The 21,555-nt window shown below is 40.6% G+C and overlaps 1 protein-coding gene across 2 annotated transcripts in view; it reads right to left on the reverse strand.

Annotated features, from left to right (window-relative positions):
• The window catches only part of LARS1 (leucyl-tRNA synthetase 1), a 51,403-nt gene extending 30,142 nt beyond the window's left edge, over positions 1-21,261 (reverse strand). The window contains exons 1-10 of one of the 2 annotated variants that reach the window (XM_034778971.1): positions 21,153-21,261; positions 16,958-17,076; positions 11,100-11,187; positions 9,510-9,590; positions 8,187-8,327; positions 6,547-6,708; positions 5,023-5,135; positions 4,512-4,575; positions 3,907-3,974; positions 1,308-1,533 (exon numbers count right to left, since the gene is read on the reverse strand). In XM_034778971.1, the coding sequence (XP_034634862.1) occupies positions 1,308-1,533; positions 3,907-3,974; positions 4,512-4,575; positions 5,023-5,135; positions 6,547-6,708; positions 8,187-8,327; positions 9,510-9,590; positions 11,100-11,187; positions 16,958-17,076; positions 21,153-21,155 (1,065 nt within the window). In that variant the 5' untranslated portion in view covers positions 21,156-21,261. Of the gene's footprint in view, positions 1-1,307; positions 1,534-3,906; positions 3,975-4,511; positions 4,576-5,022; positions 5,136-6,546; positions 6,709-8,186; positions 8,328-9,509; positions 9,591-11,099; positions 11,188-11,570; positions 11,791-16,957; positions 17,077-21,152 lie in introns of those variants that run through there. The other variant, XM_034778972.1, reaches the window with a different exon arrangement.
• Between the last annotated feature and the right edge of the window lie 294 nt (positions 21,262-21,555).

The raw sequence follows: 21,555 nt of genomic DNA on the forward strand, positions 1-21,555 counted from the left end.
GCAAGAGAGGAATATTAGAACAAGGAGCACTGTCTTGGCCTGGCTCAGCAGGACCCTGCTGAGCTGATGTTCCTTTAAACCCAGCTGATCTTCCCCACATAGTGCAAATAGATAAATAAATTAAAAGGCCATGACACAATTCAAACTGCAGAAGCCCTTCTTCTGCAAAGTAACTAGATACCGTGCATATCGCTTTGTGGGACAGTATAATGGACTGTTTTATTCATTACTAGGAAACGAAGTACCAGATTCTGGAAGGAATTCAGAGAAGCGCAAATTATTAGAATTGGAGAACAGTACAGAGGATTATACCCGTTTTCCAGACACAGAAGAATTTTGATAAAGGGATGGTTGAGTGGGGAGAGACTGTCTCCAAATAACCGAAAAGTGTAAACAGCAAGGAGAGAATGGAATGGTTTAGTGTGGTACATTTAGGTGAAAGAGGGTTAAAGGCCAAATATCAGGAAAAACTTCCAGAGGACTATTAGTCTGAAAAATAGTCTCCCAAAGAAAATGGAGGAAGGAACTGGGAAATGTATAGCTAAATTGAATGAAGGACTGGAAAAGCACTCATATTGTGAGGACCACTCATGCATTGACAAAGGGTTGGAGTAGGTGTCCTAGCAGTCTTCCCCAACTCCAATTTATATGGATTCTATCTTTAACAAGATGGAATAGAATATTGCACTTTCTGTCCTTCATGTGACTTTGTGTTACTAAGGACATTGTTAGGAGATCCAGTGCATCAAGTTTTAGCAGGTGGCATTCTAGTTAGACAGTGATGTAGAATGGCACACCCCATATTGCATTGTTATGTTGAATAAATGCCATTGGGTCAGCATTTTTATTCAATGTTTGAGAAGCTAAATATGCTGAACACCTGGCCCAAGCATTCGAAAGCATTAAAGACAGGGAGCAGTCAAAGGAAGTAGCTATTCTCACCCAGGGTGAACTGGGTATTTCAGTAGAGAATGGTCCTGGACTCATTTAACTCATTCTACCTAACTATTATTTCCCCTCCATTCTTTGTAGTAAAAATAACGAGTCACTGCTTTACATACTGCAACACACATTACTTGTGCCATTAGTTCTCAATTAAGATTGTGGCAACATTAACACATTTGTCCATAGATTAAACATCTGCACTAGTCTGGTAATCTCCTCCCCATTCTTTATTTGGCCACTTAACTCTCACCAAAAAGCTACCAATATAGATTAAAGTGTCATCAAGTTTGGATGCCATAAATAGGCAAAGCACAACTCCTGCAGGAGTCCATAACTTGGCCTATAAGCTGCAAGATGCTCACCTCTCCCATCAGCTCCTTGACGACAGGTACCACTCCGTTATCTTTTGTAAAGCCCTGGTAGGACATGTTCCTGGCAGCTCTTTGGGTGCAGATAAAAATATCCCCATTCACAGTCTCAAAGCCAATGTACTTCATATCTGGGCGAACCCAACAGTTAGTCTGTCCAAACATGGTCTCTGGTCTGAGAGTAGCTGCCACCAAGAAGATATTTTTTCCTTTAAGGCCACTAAAATAAGATAGGGCACATTAAAATAAGAAAACTCGGATTATTACACAGTCTAATTACTCACAAGCTAAACCTAGCCCTAAGGAAAGTTCTGTAAGGGATGAATCAGGATGGTCTATTAGGCTTTTTCACTTAATCTAATACTGTAGAATTTAGTAAGTCTTTATTTAGATTCATGAATACACTGTCTCAAGACAACAAACAAGTCTTTCACAAGTTGGGTGCCCAACTTGAGACACTTTAAAGGAGCCCGATTTTCAAGTGATGGATGTTCAGCACTTTCTGAAAATCAGGCCCCTTTAAGGAGTCTCCAGTCATCACTTTTGAAAAATCTTAGCCAAAGCACTTTTCTCTTCCCAGTAAAGGTCACTATTGGCCAAGAGGAATAAAGAGCAGTAAACTGTCAATTAAGTCACTAGATGTGAAACTGAGCAGACACAGGGAGACATTCTGTCACGTATGAAAACAAATTTTGAAAGAGAAAGTAGTTAAGGACAGAGGTAAATGGTAATTGGGATAAAATACAACATAGTTTTACAAAAAATAGATCATGCCAGACCAATCTGATCTCTGAGAAAATAACTGATTTTTTAGACAAAGGAAATGCAGTAGATCTAATCTATCTGGATTTCAGTAAGACATCTGATACAGTTCTACCTGGGAAATTATTAGTTAAATTGGAGAAGATGGGGATTAATGTGAGAATTAAAAGATGGATAAAGGGGAGACTACAACAGGTCATACTGAAAGGTGACCCATTAGGCAAGAGGGAAGTTACTAGTGGAGTTTCTCAGGGATCGGTCTTGGGACCAATCTTATTTAACATTTTCATTCATGACCCAGGCATAAGAAGTGGGAGTGTGCTAATAAAATTTGCAGATGACACAAAGTTGGGAGTAGAACTGAACTATCTCACAAGAGCTGGAGGATCTTGAAAACTGAAGTCATAGAAATGGGATGAAATTTAATAGTGCAAAGTGCAAGATCATGCACTTTGGGACTAACTACAAAAATGTTTTGCTATAAGCTTATCAGTTGGAAGTGACAGAGAAGGAGAAAGGTGTATCAGTTGATCATAGCATGAGCATGAGACGCCAATATGATGCAACCATGAAAAAGGCTAATGCAATCCTAGGATGCATCAGGCAAGATATTTCCAGTAGAGATAGAGATTGCCATTATACAAGGCATTGGTGAGACCTCATCCGGAATACTGTGTGCAGTTCTGGTCTCATGTTTAAGAAAGATTAATTTAAACTGGAAAAGGTGCAGAGAAGGGTTACTGGGATGATCAGAGGAATGGAAAACCTATCTTATGAGAGGAGACAAAGAACTTTGCTTGTTTAGCCTAACCAAACGAATATTGAGGGGAGATACGATTGCTCTCTATAAATACATCAGAGGGATAACTTAAATAAACACTAGAGAGGGAGAGAAGTTAAGCGTCAATGTTGACATAAGAACAAATGGATATAAACTGGCCATCAACAAGTTTAGGCTTGAAATTAGACGAAGGTTTCTAACCATCAGAGAAGTGAAGTTCTGGAACAGACTAGCAATGGGGGCAAAAAACCTAACTTGATTTAAGACTGAGCTTGATAACTTTATTGAGGGGATAAGTATGATGGTGCACATGCCATTGTATGCAATCTGTGACTGCTAGTAGCGAATATACACAACAGCCAGAGATGACATACTAGATGATCAGGGCACTGAGTTAGAGAATTCTTTCCCAGGGGTCTAATTGGTGGGTCTTGCCAACATGCTCAGGGTTTAACTGACTGCAATATGTGGGGTCAGGAAGGAATTTTCCCCCAGGTCAGATTGGCAGAAACCCTGGTGGGTTTTCACTTCCTCTGCAGCATGGGGCACAGATCACTTGCTCGTTTAAACTAGAGTAAATGGTGGATTCTCTGTAACTTGAATTCTTTAAATTATGATTTGACAACTCCAATAAGTCAGCCAGAGGTTGTGGAGTCTATTATAGGAGTGGGCGAATGAGGGTCTGTGGCCTGTGATTTGCAGGAAGTCAAACTAGATGATCACGATGGTCCCCACTGGCCTTAAAATTTGAGTCTATGGGAAGTGCATTTTAAATATTATAATTACAAGAGAGAAAAAATCCAGGTGAATTTAAAGGTTTTCCTGGCCAATTTTTTTTTTTTTTTTAATTAAGGAGACTGGATCCCTCTTAAATACATTTATAAAGGAGACTTGATGGCTTTCAGGAAGATATGTTTTAGTCAAATAAAGGTATTAGGCTCAATGCAGAGGTAATGGTTGAAATTCTGTGGTTTATGTTATACAGGAGGTAACACTAGATGATCTAATGGTTCCTTCTGGCCAGAAAATCCATGAATCTATGAGACATACCTTAGCTTTGCAGGGTAAGGCTCTACCACCTTCATTTTTATTAACGTATATTCTTGAGGTCCAACACCCTAAGAGTCACACAAACAGACCAGTAAATATAAAAGTCCACTCATGCAGCAAAAGTACCATTTCCCAAAAATCAATTCTACATTTTGTAGTAGCACAATTCAAATACTATTTCAGGATCTTATATTGGAGTCCACTGATGTCAATGGGAGCTTAGCAGCATACAGACTGCAGGACAGAGTCCTATTTATTCCTACTGATCAAACACCTTACTCATCTAGGCTATTATATTACACTACTAAAGTAAATGAATTGGACTTCAGGGGGCATTGAATCATGCTCTTGTGAAAGTCAGGACATCAACTGCCAGATTATCACTCAGAGAAAACTGGCTAAAGTTAACACTATCTATTGCATGTGTCACAACTATTATTATTTTTTCTAGAGACATCCAAGCTTCCCACGTATGACTAGCTTGAGATCAGATAAGTCAATATGAAAATATATTTAATAATCATTTTCAGCATAGAGCATACTTCTTCATTATTTAAAAGATACATACAATGTACAAAGAACCTGTGTCAAATAAAATACATTACCTCTCCAGTTTGTCTGTCATGATCCATGCAAGGTTGTCCATCTTTTGGAGAATAAATTGTATACCTAGGAGACACAGTAAATTATTTCATTAAGGGGTATGCAGGCCAATCTACAGACAAGGAGGAGGAGAAGGTCCCTGGCACAAAGAACTTTGGGTGGGATTTTCAATAGCACGCAATTTGCTAACTCTGCTACCATTAATGTCAATGAGATATCAATGGAAGCAAAGTTAGGTAAATATTGAAAGCTTTTAAAAACCTCACCCCTGAAGCCTAAGGACCAAATCTGACAGCTGGCTGAGCATAGTAGCCCCACTAACTTCGGTGGGACATCTGCATTCAGAGGGCTTGCTGGGGTGAGTCTGTATAAATTACAAAACGATTATAACTAAGTCACAGAGACACATAATATTATACCCAACTTTTTAAAGCAGTGCATGGGGGGAAATTTTACATTTTTTGCTAGGTTCTTAATAGTACAGACTTAGTAAATTAAAGAGAGCATATTTACCGTTTCCCAAATTTAATTTTATTTCTTTCCTTCAGTGTTAAAAATTGCCACCGTACAAATGAGTCGTAATAAGGGTTAACATCAGTGGTAATGAAAGAACGCCTCCAATCCACCTGGAAAGATATGCAAATAACAAGTAAGCAAATCCAGCCAAAGATTTCTGTGAACATTCACACACAGAACATTTGTTTCATCTCACTCACTTGCTATGCTTATTCAAACCCTACAAGGTATCTGCTCCATGAAATTAAAAAAACAACAACCTTTGATTGTTTGACACTTGTATGTATATATAAGTCTATGCAGTTGATTGCATGTGGGTCTTTCAGAAAAGACCTTCAAAAGCCTGGGTTCTGTCTTCAGTTTGCTCCATGGCACTTTTTGTAAGACCAGGGTGGTGGGCACATATTTCTCTGATGTCCTTTATGGATTCTCTTTCTCCTCTGCATGTGTTTTGCATGTTATCTACCTGAAGGCTATGCTACACCCTAGAGGGGGCTGCCTGTAAATGGCATCGCATGTAAATGATCTGTAGCACCTTTCACCCCCAAATCTTCAAAGAAAAGTAAGGTATGATTATATAAAAAAAAAAATCACATCGTGTACACACACACACACACACACACCCTTTATGGACAAGCAAACGTCCATCACTGAAGCTCAGGGAGATGGCATTTTTTAAAATAAATAAATGAACAGACTCCCCTCAGTTATTTCTCTGTATTTAAATAAGTTTTTTTGATGGTGAAAAGGGCCAGATTAAAAGAACTAAAAATCTGACATCCTCTCTATCCACATAACAGGTGCAGCCACGAGAAACAAAGTGAAAGTTTCCCAACCAGTTAGAAAAACAGCGAGTCAACTGTAACGTGGAAGAGACTCCCTCGAGGGTTGTTGAGGCAGCTCTGTCTTCAATATACATTCAGTCCTTGGATTTTCTACAAAGACTGCCCAAAGGAACCACAGTAGTACTAATAACAAATCAATGCACAGACGTGAGACAGCAACAACTTTTGGCTATCAACCACCAGGGCAGGATCTGACGCAGCGGGAAGTCGTGGATAGCAGAAAAAAACCTATCAATTACTTGCACCACCATCAAGTCACTTGTAAACCAGGGTCCTAAAAATGAAGGAATTCCATCACTAGAAAGCAATTTGGCATTGAGAGTTTCCTGTGTGATGTGGAAGTAACTGCAGGGATACTTTGGCATTTGACATATCTTCTGGGGCAATACACAGTGGGTTCTATTCCTGGGTTCTATTCCTGTCTTGCTATATGAGCTTCAGTGTTTCAGGTAATCTTTGTGCATTAGCTGTAAAACTGAGATAATACTTACTGATCATACAAGGATATTGTGAAGCTTAATTAATGCTTTATAGCACTTTGGATGTTCCAATACTTACTGCACTGCCACTAATGTTAGGCAAACACATCAAGGGGAGAAGAGAGCTCAACATTAATTTAGTAAAATCAGTTAGAGAATTCATGTTTGTAACAGCATTTTAGATTTTAAATGTGTACCTTCAGCCCCATGCTCTTTAGGTCCTGGAGAGCAAGGGGTGGGAAGTAATCAAGCCAATGCTCAGCCTCTGAAAACTTCACTATTTCTTCATCAGAGAGACCCAAAGACTTCATGATCCCCCACTGGTACTTGGAAGAGCCTGTCTTGGCAGCAGCTTTACTCTAAAAAGACAAATATAATGAACAAAAGAACTTCCAAGCATGTCTCACTGTTTCTTCTCCTGCAGGAAATCATTCAATCCTAACATAACACCTTCCAATCATTGAGATGCATACTAGTACTGTTATTTTGGCTGCCTTTCTGTGATTTAATGAGGATACACTGCAATGGGTGCTGGTATATACTCACAGTCTGCCTCACATTCACATGTGTCTACTCTAACATGCTGCAGCCATGAGAATGAAGTGCAGATCAGTCCTAATACTTTCAGAGATCAGGGCACGCTGTGGGGCAGTTAGCAAGCACTGCCTGGTACAGGCGAGGTCTTGGTCTAGTAAAGATACGTTTGCAGGAAAAGGTTAAGTAGCTCTGCTCTTGATCTTTCTGATTGATTGATAATCTCTTGTGCTCCTATTTTGCTTGCACATGCTAGGGACAAATAGCTGGAAATTAAGATTGAAGATTGTGGAGAAACAAAACAAAATATTCACTTGCCACAGGCCAAATTAGGCGTTGTCTACACTACGCACCTTTTAGTGAGACGGTTGTGCCACTACAGCCGTGCCACTAAAAGGCACGCAGTGTAGACGATGTTTGAGAGAGGAGAGAGTTCTCCCCGCCAACAAAAAACATCCACCCCCAACGAGCAACGGTAGCTTTGCTGGCAGGAGAGCGCTCCTGCCGACAAAGCGTTGTTCACACCAGCCCTTTTCGCAGAGAGAACTTTTGTCTTTCGAGGGTGTGGTTTTTTAACACCTCTGAACAACAAAAGTTTTGTCGTTCAGTTGCCAGTGTAGACAACGCCTTATGCAAGATCTGTTTTTCACACATATACGCACATGGAGAGAACAGACTGTGTCCAAAATCCTTTGCTCACAAATTATCTAACAAACTATAAATTAATCTGTGTGGAACAAGACTTAACCCCCCCAAAATTTAAGTTTTCCCTGGCCCTAATATTTCTTGCATCTTCCCAAATTCATAAATCTCCTTAATAGTTTGTTTGATAAGCCACTCTTCTGAATATGGTTGTACTGGATACGTCTAGCCAGGGTTAGACTCTCAATTTAGCTCAGAGAGTCATGAGAAAATCTGGAGATGGAACTACCAATTAGGTCGTCTAATCCATCACACTGACAGAGCAGGATTGTTTCCTTCAGTATGTTTTCAAGTGCTTTGTCCAGTATCCTTTTCAACATCCCAAGCAAGGGGGAGACTCCATTTCCCTCAGACTATTGAAGAGTCTAAGAAAGCTCATCATTAGAAAGCTTTTATGCTTTAAAATGAGATTCTGAAGACCATGTAATTAAAGCATCTTTTCAAAGCCAACATTAAAGCACTACATTAAAGTGAAAAAATAGCTTTAACAAATGTACACTAAAAATCTCCATGTTTACATTTCACGTGCATAGGTATATATGCCATGTGCTCATATGTATTTATACAAATACTTTCACAAAGGTTTGATACAAAACTTTACCTTTTTGCCTTTTGCCTTGTCTCTGATGACCACTTCCTCCTCTCTTCTAGCAGCCATTTCCTCCTCTTCCTCCTCCTCATCAGGGAACTCAGGTGGGCAGCCATATAATTCCATTTCTCTTTTCAGCTTATCTGCACATGCCTAAATAAAAAGTCATTGGTAACCTATCAGAACTGCTCAGTGGCTAAGGCTGGAACAATTATCAATGACTGATTTTTATATCAATTATTTATGTACTTGAAAGACTATATTTATAATGTTTTTTTATCTCAGGACTCAGCTTTTGATCTGCCTTTCCACTAGAGCAATTTAAACCACTTCTGGAGACTCATGATAAGTTGCAAGTGTCCTGGCTTGTAGTTCACTAATTCCCCCTAATTCACTACTAACCTGTCCATCTTTGACCACTGGCTAGGAATTGAAAAAATTCTCCTCCACTTCATATTTTAATTAGTGATGGAGATAGGAAAGCAATTATCAAGCCTCAGTTATAATCAGGACAGCTTATTAGCCATTAATCAATAAAAAATATTATTAGTCACTGCTCAATTTTATCATAGTCCTAGGTGCATAAGCAATGTTGGCTACGCAGGAACAAAGACATAATTTGCTTGTAAGTTTTGCAGCTATGAAGTAACTTTAGAACATGAAAATAGATTATTAAAAGGCCCTCGTGCACGGATAACATTGGATACACCCAAATGACTCAGATTGTAAGATCTTTGTAGTAAGTCATTCATTAGGTGTTTGTACATAATAAACCTGGTTGTGGCCTTTAGGTCCTATTGCAATATATATTTATTAATTAATAAATATATAAGGCATCAGAGCAGAGATATACCCCACCAGCTCCCTGGCTGCATGCACTGGAGAATAACATAGCAATCAATTCCATCCTATGCATGTCAGCTAGAATTACCATGGCAAGGATCTAATCCTATCCACTATAATCTAAAATACCATCCTCATCCTAGGAATTGTCCAAATCCAAGTACTGTGGATTCTGTCTGTACCTATTATGACAGGGGATACCACACATCAGTGTGGGTGTGGAAAGGATGTAAATATGATCTAAACACTTTGGTTTGAGACAAGGGTGTTAACTTCCAGAAGTGCCCACAGGCGATACTTTTCAATTCAAATTCAGCCATGCCTTCACACTGTAAAAATCCTAAAAATTGACAGGTTTCAGTTCAAACTGCATCTATACATTCTTCAATCAGTTCAATCAATACTTTGAATATGCAGGGTAGGCCTAACTGAAAACTTCACTTAAATACAGAACTATGCTGAAGAGACCTTAGTAACTCAGAGCAGTCTTACCTTAATAGGCATGCCAGTACAATGCAGGCCAAATGGGAACAGGCAATTCTTTCCTTTTAGCCTTTGATACCCAACTGCAAACTACAGAAAGTTTTTTAAAAAAAAAAAGGCATCCATCAGAAATATGAAGCAATAACTGCAAAAAGCTATAACAGGTGACTTGACACATTAAGTCCTTAATCTCCGACTCAGATTCATTTTGCAGTCAAAATTACTAAAAATACACAAAGCAGTGAATACTGTCTAATGATCTGAGCGAAGGAATGGAAATCAGGACTATATTCCCAGTTCTGCCATTGACTTGCTGTGAAACCTTGAGCGATTCATTCAGTCTCTATCTCAGGTGCCCCATCTGAAAAGCGAAATCAATATTTACCTATATGACAGATCCCACAAGACTTGACTGACTAATGTTTGTAAAGCACTGAGTTTCCATGGATGAAAAGAGTGCACAGCAGTATCATAATTTTATATAAACTGTTCACTCCAAGACACGGTACATTAGGAAGATGAGCATGAACTTAAGTATAACACCCATTGTACTTTCACTAAATAAGCAGTGAAATTCTATAAAATTATTCTAATGATCTAGACTAATACTCTTCTTCACAAATATTTATATTAAGAAAGGAAAGGGAATAGCAGTTCGCCTTATAATGTGCCTGTTCAATTGGCACAGATCAACAAAGAGGAAAAAACAGTGTCAAGTAGATAACAATGAATAATACATTAATGAATGATCATATGGTCTGTTCAGCCTGTATGAGTGCCAAAAAGACACCGCTAAACTGAAGGATCAAATGGTAGTTAAGATGTGATATCTCTGAACTTCAGGGATAGAATTCATGTTGTGCCCCATTAGGAAAGTTGGAATTCTCATCTTTCCCATATTATGTATCATTCTTCTCTAGCCCAGCAAGTCACAAACATTGCACCTTGAAAAAATATTTCAGTTGTGATTATGGCAACTCTCTTATGCCATCCACGCTTCAAATCCAGTATGATTTCAGCAGACAATACTATGAAAACCAATATAACTAGAAATCACTGCTTTATACCGTCTCTCTAGTGGTAGAATTTCAGAAAATAGTCTACTTTTGGATACGAACAAGTGTGTGCACAAACACATATGCACACAGATGGCGGATTTTGTGCATGCGCAGCTGTTAGGATTTAAAAACACTTGGACGTGGGTGTTAGAGCTTGCACAAAAGAAAGATGTGTTGAGGTTTCTTTGGAAATCTCAGACCTTAATCTTCTAACTCATGCGAGAAAGCAGCTGTTAAAATCATGACGAATTTGAAATGGGAGTACAAAGAATACAAGACAGGATAATCAGAATGATCTGGCTTTAAGGTCCAACATCTCACAATCTGCTGGGATTAGAAACATTTTACTTTTTACTTACTGGATTACTTACTTATGTAAGGACAGAGACATTAAAATGTAGAGAAAACAGAAAACTTGGCATCTTAAGTCTTTGTTATTACTAAGACAAGAGAATAATAAGTGAGGCACTCTGGTGGCTCAACAACATTTGCTCTGAGGAGGCATTAAAATAAAAAGCTATTAGGAAAGAAAAATTCTTACCTCACATTTAGATAAAGAAAACGTGTGTCCCAGGTGAAGGCGACCATTCATATATGGGTATGGAAAGGTGACGAAGTACTTCCCTTTACTGAGGAAGGATTAAAAAGATGTTTAAAAGGCCACCATAACTAGCTTTTAAAGTGAATTTCAGAATAAGAGACTAGCACCACCTATTTTAAATGAATGAATCTATTAAACAAACAGGCTTAAATAAACGGTTTAGCTACCGTAGATCCACAACTACGATAACGTAAGTGTCCCCAGCAACAACATCTATTTGGTTATAAGCAAAATGTCTTCATAAATAAACTGAATACTGTTCTAACAAGATAGGTGGTAACTAGATGAAGCATCTTCCAGTGGACTAAGAACCAAGAAACACTTGAGTTCTAATCCTGATTCTGCCAGTGACTTGATGCATAGCCTTGGATAAGTCATTTACTTAACCTATCTATGCCTCAGATTCCCCACCTGCAACAATGACACCAATGTTCTTTACAGAGCATGGTGTATGAGCCGATGAGTTCTTTGATGGCTGCCGAGTCCAATGCACAAGTGACAGTCCTGTCACACCCACACACTAGCAATGCTCTGAATCAGAGCAACAGATCCTTTCCTCCTCTGATGCCGGTCATCACAAAGCTTGATCCAGGCCATCTCGCAATGCCCCACTCCATCTACAAACTGACTCCACCAACCAGAGTGGCATTCTGCACTCCTTTCCAATCATTCACAGAGATTCCAAAGGATACTAAATCATCTTTGCAAGCATTCCAAAATCTGTGCAGCAGTCTGCCTCTCTTTCCAGACCCTTTGCGAGCTTCAAAGTACAACATGCTCTTCAGGATCACGTAATCCAGCATTCACTTGACATGTCCACGCCACTTGAGTCTTTTCTTACTAATCAAAATTCCAGGGAATGACATATCAGCACAATTTAACACTTGCACATTTGTCACCCTGTCTTGCCATCTTATTTGAAGAATTTTACGCAAGCATCGGATATGAAAACTGGTTAGTCTTTCGGTATGTGTGGCATAAGTTGTCTGTGTTTTTGAGCCATATAGAAGAGTGGATAAAAAATCTCTCTCATAAATACGGATTTTCACTTTAGTTGACAGTTTATTATTGTTCCAGGCTCTGTCTTGCAAAAGACCAAAGTTCCTGGCTGCTTTGCTGATTCTACTAGTGAGCTCAGCATCTAGATCTACATTGCTGGTAACAGTAGAGCCAAGGTAGCAAAATTGGTTAACATCATCAAGACAAATACCATCTAAGGTGATATCTGGAACTGGTGCATGACAACTGTCTTCTTCAAGCTTATTGCTAGCCCAAAGATTTTGTATGAATCAGAGAACTTGGTAATAAGACATTGTAGGGCAGTTTCCCCATCTGCATGATGAAGATAATACTGACCTACTTCACACGAGCATTGGGTTGTTTGTATATTCAAAATGCTGTGCAAACATTAAAGTGCTATGTACTGCTACAATTATAGATTGGAATGTCAAAACTACCAAGATAATGTCTAAGCCTTGGGAACGTTAGAAAATTCTAGGCTCACCTCCCCACATCCTCTCTCTGCCTTGCTTTCAATCCTCCTCCACCTATCATTCCACTCTCCCAGCATATGAACATGTATTATTATAAATATGTAATGCCTACAATGCTATTTAGAGTCTTACCCTCGAGCTTCATTAGCTATGGATTTCTGTTCTCAGATTGTCCAGTGTAGTTATTCTTACATTGATGGCTGTATGCATTAAATGAGTAAATACACAAAGCATCATTAAGGCAGTTTTCTGAAGGAAGGACAGTCTAAAAGCCCTGGAAGAGCAGCTATTTCCTATCATATATCTAGGACAAGCTACTACCACAACTGTCGTTGCTTAGGGCTCATCGTGAAGACCACCCAGAAGCAGGGGTGCTGGAACAATTTTTATAGTGGGGATACTGAGAGCCATTGAACCAAACTCTAAACCCTGTATATAATGGAAACCACTTCAACCCAGTGAGCGCGGCAGCACCCCCAGCACCCAGGCCCAGAAGCTTCAGCTCGTGCAGAATGCAGCCACCCACCTTATGTGTCATATTATCAGTTTTTAAAAGTGTATTTATTTGTACCCTCCTCATTGTCTGGGCACGTGTATGATAACTTGAAAACATTTAAACAAATAACAGGAAGACAACAAAACTGACTCCCTCCTCAGAACCACAAGAGAACAATCTACTCAAGCCGCCTTATTCAAGCAAAAGTAAGGATGTTAATCCAATCACAATATTCTCTATCATTCAGATGGGAGCCATCATGATTCTCACAGTAAATTTAAAGAACTAGGAGAGGTAAAAGTAGTGGTGCCTATTATAAACTGATAAGGTATGTTTCAAGATTTGAGAGTCAGCTAACAGGCTTTTTTGCACCAATGGACCGACAGGAAAGCAGATTCTAGACCTGAGGGACACACCCCATATCTCCCCCCATAAGCACATTCTGCTTCCATCCCACCCAGCTTCAAAAACTAGCGACTCTTAGTAAGAGAGTCCCAGCTGATTTCAGCTATCAAATTGTATAACACACCTTACATGTTTATGGTGCTTTTCATCTGCGGATCTTAAAACACCTCAGACACTGAAGCCTCAGCAGCCCTGTGATGTGGGTATTTATCTCCATTTTTAAAGATGGTGACACTGAGACACAGAGATAAAAGCAAGGATTTCTCTCAACTGCCTAAGTAATTTAGGAGCATAAGCCCCACTGCTTTTCAGTGGAATTGTGCTCCTAAGTCACATAAGCACTTTTGAAAATCCTACCCTGAGTCAGAAGTAGAGCTGGAAATACAACTCAATATCTCCAGACCACCCTGTTTTCGCCAACAGAATGGTGTTCCTCCCAGAAGCACAAACATATTCTGCTGATATGCATCCAGTGCTTATAGGTACAATTCAAATTGTTGGTTATAGTTAGAGCCCTACCAAACTCACAGTCATGAAAAATACGTCATGGACAGTTAAATCTGGTCTCCCCCTGTAAAAATCTGGTCTTTTTTGTGCTTTTACCCTATACTAAACAGATTTCATGGGGGAAACCAATGTTTCTCAAATTGGGGGTCCTGACCCAAAAGGCAGTTGTGTGGAGGTCACAAGGTTATTTTAAGGGGGTCGCAGTACTGCCACGCTTATTTCTGCGATGCCTTCAGAGAGCGGTCGCCAGAGAGCGGCAGCTGTTAGTCAGGCACCCAGCTCTGAAGGCAGCATCCCATCAGCAGCAGCACAGAAGTAAGGGTGGCAATACCATACCATGCTGCCTTCAGAGATGGGCGGCCAGAGAGTGGCAGCTGCTGACTGAGGCAGCTGCTCAGAAGGGTGCCAATACCATACTATGCCATCTTTACTTCTGCGGTGCTGCTGGCGGTGGCTTCTGCCTTCAGAGCTGAGCTCCCGGCCAGCAGCCGCCGCTCTCCAGCTGCCCAGCTCTGAAGGCAGCGCCGCCACCAGCAGCAGTGCAGAAGTAAGGGTAGCAGTACTCCAACCCCTCACCCCACAATAACCTTGTGTGACACCCACACACACAAAACTCCTTTTTGGGTCAGGACCCCTACATTTACAACACCATGAAATTTCAGATTTAAATAGCTGAAATCATGAAATTTACAATTTTTAAAATCCTATGACCATGAAATTGACCAAAATGGACCATAAATTTGGTAGGATCCTAATTATAGTCTTTAGAGTTCTGAATATTTTGGGACTAAGGTAACGTGGAGGTGGTCTCTCACCTAACTCAAAAAATATTGCATTCAGCAGGGGGAATTCTATAATTAGACCTCATCTTGGCAGATAAAGAGGAATTGATTACAGAACTAAAAATTAGTGGTTGCATAGGTACAAGCAATCAAGACTTAATTTTTTCTGTGCAAACAGAATAAAAGGCCAAACTAGTATTTTATATACTGGGTGCTTTAAAAAAGTCAGTTTCACAAAGCTGAAAACAATTACGAGCAAAATTGGCTGTGGGAAACAATTTAAACACAATATATATATGATAATTGGGACCTGTTTAAGAACATTTTAATGAGTGCCCATGAAGCCACAGTCAAGAAATAAGGCTACCCTGGTTAAAAAACCAACCTGGCTTAGAGGGGAAGTGAAAACAACTTTAAAAAAATAAAAATACAACATATAACAAAAGGAAGAAATGGAGCACTGATAGCAACTAAGATAGATTAGAAATTAGGCATTGTATAAATTTAATAAGGGAACCAGAAGGGCACAATGAAAAATGTATGGTCAGCAGAATTAAGGACAATAAGGAATTTTTCTAATTATATTAAGGACAATGGTATTGGTCCATTACCATATGGAAATGACAGAATTGTCAACAATAAAGAAGAAAAAGCAGAAGTATTCAATAAATATTTCTGTTCTGTATTTGGAAAAAAGCCTGATGATGTAGTCATATCACTTTCCATTCCAACAATAACTCAGGAGCATGTTAAACAGCAGCTGTTAAAGTTAGAGATTTTTAAATCAGCATGTGCAGATAACTTGCATTCAAGTTTTAAGAGAGCTGGCTGACAGACTCTCTGGACTGTTAATGTTCATTTTCAATATTTTCAAATCAAGACTGGAATTTTTTAAACAGGAATTAATTCAGGGAAGTCATATGGCCTGTGTTATGCAGCAAGTCAGATTGTATGATCACAATGGTTCATTCTGGCCTTACAATCTATTAATGTGAATCTATGAAACCTTATATCTCATTGTAGCATTTAAGACTGACAGGGATGTTCCTGCTGTCAGTTTCTAGGACTGAATCCAGGAATGGCAGCAGAGCTCTCAGCAAGAGGCCCTCACTTTCATAACTTGCTCCCCCTGCTGATCTAGAAGAGCTCAGGCTCAGTGCAATGTAAGACATACCCTATTTGGTGACTTGGTTGACTCCTAATTAGACTATTCAAGGACAAGCTGTTTGCAGAGGGCAGCTGCACCAGTGACTTGGAAACTCTCTGTTTTGGGGTAGTTCTAGCCAGTTTCACCTATTTTAACTTTTACAAATAGTGCCAAGAGTTTAAAGCCATAGGATCTTAAACCCCAAAATAAATAGAACTGCATGCTAACTAGAAGTATAAACAGCTTAATTTAGCAAAGCAGCTTTTATTCCATTTATGAATAGAATGATTGTTTGTTACCATAGTGCCCCGTGGAATTCCAGATAAAAGGATTTATTACTGTAAAATTGTCTATGGAGTGCTGACCTGTAGCTTTCCTTTGCAGTCTGAAACTTTCAAAAACATTAATAGTTCTGGATTTGAATCCATGACCTTTTGGGAGGATAACATCATGAATATTAAAGATAGGGGATTGCAGCTGCCCCATGTATCCTCCTGAAATCTGAACAAGGAAAATAACCACACATGGTTTGTTGCACTAGTTCTCTTAGCATTCAGAGATTGTTTGCCCCTTTTGGGTCACCAATTATCTGATTTGCAGGAACTGCAGACTGCCCCATATTGAAATATTAAGACCAACACATCTTTACCAGGACCATAAAGTATAGGAAATCATCTGGTCACAGAAGGGATCTCAGAAACATCCTCATTCACTGTCAGCAGCACCTGCTGCTACAAAGGAAATGGAAGAAATCTCTTTTAGCTCATTGGTATTTCAGCCAACATACATGCGTCACCGCAACGGGGATTCCCACATAATGTAGAAACAGAAAAATATTTCGGATTATGTAAAAACAGAGTGGTTGAAAAATGGGGGGCGGGAGGAGTTTTGGACCGAAAAAAATTTCCATCAAAGAAATTCCAACCAGCTCTATTTAGAAGCTTTCCCTCCCCACACAAAAGTGTTACCTTGTCCGGCTCCCAATATCAGATGCGTTAACCTCAAACACTCGCGCATCATCCCACTTCCGCTGGATTTCTTTTTCAATTTTCTTCAGGAAGTCCACTTTTGCTGTCCCTTTCCGTTCCTATTCAACACAAGAGAAAAAAAATGTAGCCAGTTGGCCAACCATTTACCATATTTCTGCACTCATTATACCACAGAACAGTTCTGCATTCATTTTGTAATTGGACATTAGAACTGTATCTCAGATTTCCAATCATCATTCTGGAGTACACAAAACTGGAGCACTCTGCCATCTATCAAAATGTTAATATGTCTCCTATTCTCCTAAGATTTTTTTTTTTTAAGGTTAAAACTAGTGTCATCTGGTTAAAATTCAGTGAATATTGTAAAATGTTTAGGACTCAGATAATGCTGCATATCTACAAAGCACTACTGTAAATATTAATGAATTCTCATACACTCGCTACCTAAATGAAGTACTATTAACTTTTCTATCTCAGTTTCCATGATAGCAAATAGGGATGCGCAATTTGCATTAGGTTAGAACTCCTAAATTCCTAACGCACTCCCATGTGCTCAGATAACTAAACCATGCTCCCTCCATATTAGCTCCAAGTCAGTTTTAGGAAGCCACTTGCAATTAAGCCTCCTGTCCTGGAGCCCTATTGCTAAATGATCTGTCTTTCCTTCACAACTAAATTATCATGGACTTGTGCATTACAGAGTTCCCATCCCTGACATTAGGGAAAAAAACAAAGCAAACTATAAGTGGTTTGGTTCAATTTGTGCCCCTAAAGACCAAGGAGTTAGGAAGTTTAAAAATAAAAATACAGGTTAGTTTATTTTGCATAGTTTTAAAAGAATGGCGAGGCTTTCAGTACATAGTCTTTGGCAGAGAGCGTTGTTGCAGGAGTGATAAAGTACCAAGAGGCTATACTGCATGCTTTATCACCAGCATGAATTCTAAAACATGAAAGCACTGGCACAAAAGGTCCACTTGGACAATAAATTGTAACAGTTAATTCAAAACCACTAATGTTCTTTCCAAACTGATTGAACTTGATCTCCACTTTATGCCACAGACCGGCATTAGCCCTTGCTGATTGATCTCACCAGCCTTGTACCACCATACTTATAACTTAACTTTGGTTTTCTATTGAATTTAAAATATTACTGCTCTTCACTATTGCTCTGACCTCACCTTAAGGAGTGACAATACTTGAACACACTGTTCCCTGCCACCATAGTGCCTGAACGAGCTTCAGGACATTGATATTGTGATAAGGACTGACCCACAGACGGCTGTAGCCCTAAGATTTAATCATGTGATAAGACCAAAAATCTCAAAGGAAGTAATTAATACTCTTCTTTCAAGACAGAAGGCTTGATGTAGCCAACAGTAGCATACAAAGGGCCTTGCAAATGTGCCTCAAAGAAAGCCTTATAAGCACATCATGGCTACAGCCTATGCCTGGGCAGTTACTGTGTTGTCAAGTAATGAGTTAGATATTGGCAAACAGCTCAGATCTAGTGGGAAGTAGCATGAGTAGCGGTTAGAACAAGGAATGACAAGCCATGCATCTCTATTCCTATTTCTCTCACTACCTCACTGTGTAATGCTGAACAAATCTCCAGACTTAACTGTGCTTCAATTTTCCCCCTACAGGAAATGGAAATAATACTTCCTACAAGTGCAAGAGAGCAGAGTCTGCTTGCATTATTGCACGTGAAGTATAAGATCTTTGACTAAAAGGTTTTAATAAATTAAGTTGCATTATTTTATAAGCAACGAACATTGATACATTTTTAAAATGCATTCATATACATATACTTTCCCACAAAACACAACTACTGGAACCATTAAGACCTACATAACGTGAGGAAACCACATAATCTTATTCCTTCTCCCTATTCTGTATACTCATTGTTTGTTACTAGCACTCATTGTGTATTTTCCAACATTATGAATATTGAAGTCAGACTACTAACATGCATAAAGTTTGATGTATATATAGAGAGACAAGATGGGTGAGGTAATATCTTTTATTAGCTCAACTTTTGTTGGTGAGAGAGACAAGCTTTCAAGCTACACAGAGCTCTTCCTCAGGTCTGAGAAAGGTACTCACAGTGTCACAGTTAAATACAAGGTTGAACAGATAGTTTAGCATAAGCAGTTAGCACATATCCCAAGGGACCATTCAAGGGGAACATCTGAACTAAAATTCCACCCACCGAGAGGTGGAGGCGGCCCAGAGGCAGACCCCCTATTATAAGGGTGCATCGAGTGACTTCTAACATTGGACTTTCAGCCCATCAAGTGCTTGCAGTCCCACACAGGAACAGACCAAATGGCGAACAATCTCTATGGTCGACCAGCAAAGCATTGAAGAAGAAGATTCAAGGGGAACTGGTTTCAGGACAGGGACTTGATTGTAAGCAATTTGTGGTTTGGATTGTGTCTACCTTTACCTGTCTGTAAATTACCCAATACACTTGTGAGCACAGACTTCAATAAAGCAGTGGTCCCCAAACTTTTCAGGGTCACACCCCCTCTTACCCTTGTCAGTGCCCCTCCCCCCCAGGAGCTGGGCCGGGGTTTCCAGGAGGGAGGGAAATGCAGACGGGGTAAGGGGGCTGCAGCTGGGGGCAGGTCTGGGGCCAGGGCCTGAACTGCGGCCAGGGGCTAAAGCTGGGGGCAGGGCTGCAGCCAGGTGCTGAGGCTAGGGCAGGGCCAGGCAAGGGGCTGAGAGCTGGGGGTGGAACAGGGCTGGATAGCGCTCCCTCCCCAAGCCCTCGTGGGGGGCTGACCCATCCCCCCAGAACATTCCTCTGCACCCCCCCTAGTGGGGGCACCCCACAGTTTGGGGACCTCTGAAATAAAAGGGTGCCATTGAAAGGCACAGAATGACTCTAAACCATACAAAAGGCTTTACATAACCTGATGAAATGTTTCGAATCTACCCCATCTACTGACATCTTCTTGTTCTCCTATGCTTGATATAGAATTATCCCTATATTTGAGATTAAAATGGATACTCATAAACTCTTAACACTATTTTTTCCACTGTCTGTGCAATAGACAGAGATATCCCAAACATCTTATTAGTGTATGGACCTTACACCAGTGATTCTTAACCAGAGGTCCAGGGCCATGAGCTGGTTTCAGGGGGTCCACCAAGCAGGGCCACTCACTGGAGCCCAGGGCAGAAAGCTGAAGCGCCACCGAATGAGGCTGAAGCCCAGGACCCTGATCCCCACCACCCGGGGTGACGCCAAAGCCTGAGCAATGTAGCTTCGCAGGGGCCCCCGTGGCATGGGGCCCCAGGCAATTTGCCTTGGTTGCTACCCCCTTATGCCAGCATTGACTTCTATACACAGAAAACCAGTTATTATGGCACATGTGGGCCATGGAGTTTTTACAGCATGTTAGAGAAGGCCTCAGAAACAAAAAGGCTGAGAACACTTGCCTTACACAATGAGAAGAGATGAACCAAGTTCTTATTTTTAAATTTTGTTATAAACATTTTTATAATTCCCAAATTTAAGTCTAAGTAAACTTGCCTGTTCTTTCAAGGGAAAGTGCCAATTTTCACTGGAGCAGTCCTGCATTTTACAAGACACTGACTAATCCTGGATAGCTTTGGGTATGTTTCAACACAACGGTATAATTGTCACTACACTGTAAAACAAAAATCCTCTGACAGGACAGTCTAAAAAGGAAGAACCCCTTAAGTGCATGTGCCATATTGACAGGCCAAAGTCGAGCAAGAGCATACATGCCATATGCTAGTTAAAGCACAGCACTTGGCGTCAACATAGGTTCTTTCCCAAGCTCTGCTACCATCCCATTCTGTAACCTTGGGCAAGTCACTTTACCTTTCAGCGCCTCAGCTTCCCCTTTTCTAAGGGAGAGAACAACAGCTTCACAAGGCATTGTAAAGTTCAGTGAATCCATGGTAGAAAATTGTTTTGAGATCCTTTGACAGAATGCATGACAGGAAATGGATCCAGCCCCTCACCCTATGGGACAATCCACAGACCCCACCACCACAGCCCCAGCCTCTCGCCCTGTGGGATAATGCACAGCTCCCTGGTCCCCCCAGCCCCTCACCCTGTGGGACAATACACACACACCCCCAACCTCTCGCTCTCTCACCGGCTGTCCGGGGTGCCCCCGGGACACAGCCCCATACTCACCATTATCCTATCCTTTGCGACCGGAGTCCCGAGTCCCCAGCTGGCCTCCGCAGCCTTCTCCACGCTGTACCGGCTGCCAGGCACACTCCGGAAAGCGCAAGGCCAGAACGCTACCGCAAAGCCTCGCGGGAAATGTAGTTCTCCACGCTGCTAGTCTAATGCTGAAGGATGGGATGGAACACTACAGGTCCCAGAAATCTCCGCGCCGCCGGGCACATGGCTGGCCGACGTGTAGCTCCCAGAAGCCTCGCAGTGGTACTACAAGTCCCATCATGCTCATCATTGGGCTATACCAACCCTCAAAGATAGGGGAGTATCAAGTTTCTCCTCCTTAGTCGTTGGGGCTAGGAGAAGGGGTAGGATTGGGGTTACTGTTGCCCCTTGCCTTTATTTTGGCCATTTT

The sequence above is a fragment of the Trachemys scripta genome, chromosome 8 (genome assembly GCF_013100865.1).
Source record: "Trachemys scripta elegans isolate TJP31775 chromosome 8, CAS_Tse_1.0, whole genome shotgun sequence".
NCBI classification, from domain to species: domain Eukaryota; kingdom Metazoa; phylum Chordata; order Testudines; family Emydidae; genus Trachemys; species Trachemys scripta.